Genomic DNA, 4,270 nt, shown 5'->3' with positions numbered 1-4,270 from the left:
TTGAGGATTTCAATATAAGTCCATGATCAACACACCTACTGTGTAGTCAATGCATAAACAATATGACCCCCCCCCCCCATGTTGTATAATTCTTGGTACCCTAACAGACCCTGCTACATTGAAGAACAGCCTGGCCTTTATCCTACTGGGAAGAAGAGTTTCAGGGAAGAGCTCAGCTGGCAACGCCATCCTGGGAAGAGCAGCGTTCCAGAGTGGCAGAAAGACTGCTGCGTGCACCGTGGGCCATGGAAACATATCAGGCCGGCAGATAACGGTGGTGGACACCCCAGGGTGGAGTCTGTTTGGTCTGGCTAAAGCCCAGAAGGTCAAACTGGAGATCGCTCGAAGCACCTCCCTCTGCCCCGCGATGAGTAAAGTGACAATTTTGTTGGCTATACCTGTGGACTCCTTCAAGGAGAAAGACCAGTTGGCGTTGAAGAGGTACCTCTGCGTTTTGGGGGATGGTGTGTGGAAGCGCACGGTGGTGCTGTTCACCTACGGGGCCGAGCTGAGAGGGAGGACAATTGAGGGGCACATCGAGGAGAAGGGAGAGCCGCTCCAGTGGGTGGTGGAAAGATGCGGCCACCGGCACTGCATCTTTGACAAGAACATGGAAGATGAGACTCAGGTTTCTCGACTTTTGGGCATTGTGGAGCATCTGAGGGAATAATATGAAAACAAAACAAAAAAAGTATTGTTGATAGAGACCAATTTTAAGTACAATAAAAGTAGGGTTGTCACCTTCAGCTCAGAGAAATAAGGCACACTTACTGCATACCCCAACTCATTGTTGTTTCTCACAAAGTGCCTCGAGAAAACAGACTTATTTAAGTGCTTTATTATCTGCCAAAATGCTGCTAAAAACAAATCTATATAAAATCACACTGTCTTAAAAATTGGATTTGACTTAAAGATTAAATTATATTATTTAATTTAATACAAGTGTTCATATAAATTGAAATGAGTGAAGCATACTATTGATACAAAACATTGAAGGTTGTAAAAATTTCAAGTTTGTAAACATTCGTTCTCATGAGCAGTTCAGTCCCTCTCAGTGCCTTTGTTTCTAAATCTCTGGGAATTGCACCAGAAACTCAATTATTGCATACTTGCAATGTTCAATACTGCAATTATGCAACACTTTACAGAATTGCAATCATCTGCAGTATTTCTCTTTCTGCACTCGTTGCTTTGGGCTGCCTCCAGTTCCTCCATCAATTACACATTATATTATACGCAAATTCCTTGTAGTGCAATTGTTCCTAATAAAATGTTAGATTTAAAATACTTCGCCCTTGCGCGATAGGCTGCAGTTTATTTTATATTTCAACACCAATAAAACCAAAACAAAACGCATAATCACGTCACTTTGTTTGGGTGTCTAGTCCTCCTTCTGATATCAAAGCCAATTGGAAGGTCGCTAGAGCTCAAACGCTCGCTATTGGTGAACAGCGCGTTCCACTCGGCCAATCATAACTCAGCACATGACATTCGCTACGACGCGTCTCGCTCAACGCGGAAGTGCTGCGGTTGTTGCCAGGTCCGCGATTTTTACTGCGGATAAGGGCTGCTTTTGAAGCGCTGCTTTGCATGCAAATTACTTGTGCCGCCCCGCCCCCCCCCAACGGGTTTCCGCTGGTTTTGATTGGCCATCACGCTGGATTTGTCGCACAGCCCTGGCAACCCCGAAGTACAGTAACGTTATTTAACCCGAAGGTCGGTCGACTTGAGCTGCCGGTTTGAATATAGTCGATGATGGTTTCAATGAGGTTATAAACATATAGTTGTTCGACTTGCATTTTCTTTTTGCTTTGGACGGTTTTGGGGTGGCGCGGTAAATGGGTCAACGGCCCACATTGGAAGTCGGCTCCGGTGTCTTGCTGCTCCTCTGCTGCCATGCTTCCCGGCGTGCTGTGTGGGGCCGCCTTCTTCCCCGGGCTCTTCTTCGGCTTGAGGAAAATCCTCAAGTCCACGTTCGCGCACTGGGGCGACGCGGACGTGGTGGTCGTCAGTGAGAGGTATGGCCGCCTTGCACGACTTTGTTTGCCGGATTGTCGACCCCAAAAGTTCACCTGACTTTGTCGCCCCCCCCCCCTCTGCTCCAGGGTGGTTTCCTCCATCCACGCGTCCCTGGCCACGGCCTCGGGGGTCCTCATAGTCACCTCCTGCAGGAACGTGATGACGGACAGGTTGGGTGGGCGTCGATTGCGCAAATAAAGCTTGGACGAGCGTGTGATGCAGAACCTAAACGATCTATTCAGACTTTCTGTGATCCGGTCACGCGCAGGCACTGGCTGGCCGACGGCTTTGCGCTCTTCGGAGCCCCCTACATGGCTTACGACCTCTACGCCATGTACCTGAGCTATTACCACCACCACCGGCGGCGGCGGGAGGGCGAAAGTGTGGACGGCGCCTACCGAAACCACTCATTGCAGACGGTTAAGGGGTTCCTGTCGAGGGACCGGCTGATGATCCTCCACCACCTGGCGCTGCTGCTCGTTTTCATGCCCGTCACACTGGTGAGGACGGAGCGGGGCTCCCTCCCAAAACCGTCAACCCATGGGGGAAGACATTTATTTGATTATTTGACCCCCCCCCCCCACCTTTATTTAAATTTGTTGATTATAGAAATTATTTTCCCTACATTTTGTCTCTTTTGTATACACCAGCTGGTTAGCTATTAAATAAAATACCTTTTGAAGACCCCTAAACATTCTTTATACTGGGAACAACCCCCCCCCCAAAAACAACAAACAAGGAAGACAAGTTCTGTTTCTTTTTATACACACACGACCAGAGAATGGCCTGCTGACCGTGTGCATGTGTGCAGTTCTTCAGGAGGGGACTGGGAGACTTCTTCATCGGCTGTTTTTTCATCACAGAGTGTAGCACTCCCTTTGTCTCACTGGGGAAGATTCTCATCCAGGTAAACACTTCTAAAAGTTAGATGTGGAGGTGTCTCATATCATTTCCGGCTGTCAGTGTCTTTAACCAATTCCCTATAGCCAGGTGGTGTAGTGCAGGGTATATGGAGTAAACCAACTTATTTTTCAGTCACCATTGTGTATAGCCACTTTTAAATCGCCTCTGATGCGCATCTTTCAGTAGTGTCCTGCAATAGCCAAATCATGACAGTCCGAGCATGTTCTCTTAAACACTCGCTAAGGAGGTGATCTTCACAAACAGTGGCTAATGATGTAGTTGTCTCACCCTATAGTCAGCGGGCCTGTATTGCTCGATTGCCCTTCGGTGGCTAATGTTAATTCCATGATGGTCATTACTCCCTGAAGTCAAGCGACAGTTTTCAAATACTACCGGACCCTTTTTGTGTGAACTTAATATGCGAGAGTAGTCTTACATGTCACTGTTTAACACAGGGTGTTTATCCTTTGCTGGATGGGCCGCTTAAAAATAACTTTTTTGGGAAAAAATTAATTACTACTGCCTACAGTCTCTCTATCTATCTCTATCTATCTCTATCTTAAAAAAAACAAAACTTTTTTTTACACTTCCTAGCTGGGCCTTGACGAGAGCAGACTCCACAGGATCAACGGCGTCTTGGTGCTGGCCAGCTTCTTCGTTTGTCGCATACTGCTGTTCCCCTTCATGTACTGGATGTACGGCCGACAGCACGGCATCCCCCTCCACACAGTTCCCTCCCATCTGCCGCTGCACTGCAACGTGGGCAACCTGGCCATCCTGGCACCGCAGGTCTACTGGTTCATACTCCTGCTGAGGAAAGCACGCAGGCTTTACCTGAGGCAAAGGAAGTGCCAAGGTGGTAGCGACAGAGCGAAGAAGGAATGAAACCCTTTACGACATCCCAGGATAGACTCTGGGATTCTTTTGGTGATTTCTTTCTTGAGTTAATTCAAATTTCATGTGACTGTAAAGACATGAACAATTCCATTCTAATTGTTGTGCATGGATTCAATTGCAGTTTTACTATCATTAAATAAAAGGCCACTGGTTTCTTCAGAGAATGACACTGAATCCTTTCAACAGAGCTGGGAAGATCTTTACCATGTCCCAGAACACACACACACACACACACACACACACACACACGTGTATGTGTGTATATATGTGTGTGTGTATATATATGTGTGTGTATATATATGTGTGTATATATATGTGTGTGTGTGTGTGTGTGTGTGTGTGTATGTGTATATATATATATATATATATGTGTGTGTGTGTATGTATATGTGTGTGTATATATATATGTGTGTGTGTATATACAGTGGGGCAAAAAAGTATTTAGTCAGCC

General features: G+C 46.5%; 1 protein-coding gene across 1 annotated transcript; it reads left to right on the top strand.

Moving 5' to 3' along the window:
• Positions 1-1,691: 1,691 nt before the first annotated feature.
• LOC307235057 (TLC domain-containing protein 3A-like) lies at positions 1,692-3,977 on the top strand. The gene is made up of 5 exons (XM_080007019.1): positions 1,692-2,018; positions 2,106-2,189; positions 2,288-2,519; positions 2,831-2,926; positions 3,517-3,977. Exons 1-5 carry the CDS (start codon positions 1,897-1,899, stop codon positions 3,805-3,807), a joined length of 825 nt encoding a protein of 274 aa, XP_079863145.1. The 5' UTR covers positions 1,692-1,896; the 3' UTR covers positions 3,808-3,977.
• Positions 3,978-4,270: the final 293 nt, after the last annotated feature.

This window comes from Zeus faber, assembly GCF_960531495.2.
Source record: "Zeus faber genome assembly, chromosome: 9".
Taxonomy (NCBI): domain Eukaryota; kingdom Metazoa; phylum Chordata; class Actinopteri; order Zeiformes; family Zeidae; genus Zeus; species Zeus faber.
This window is presented reverse-complemented; position numbering and strand designations above follow the sequence as displayed.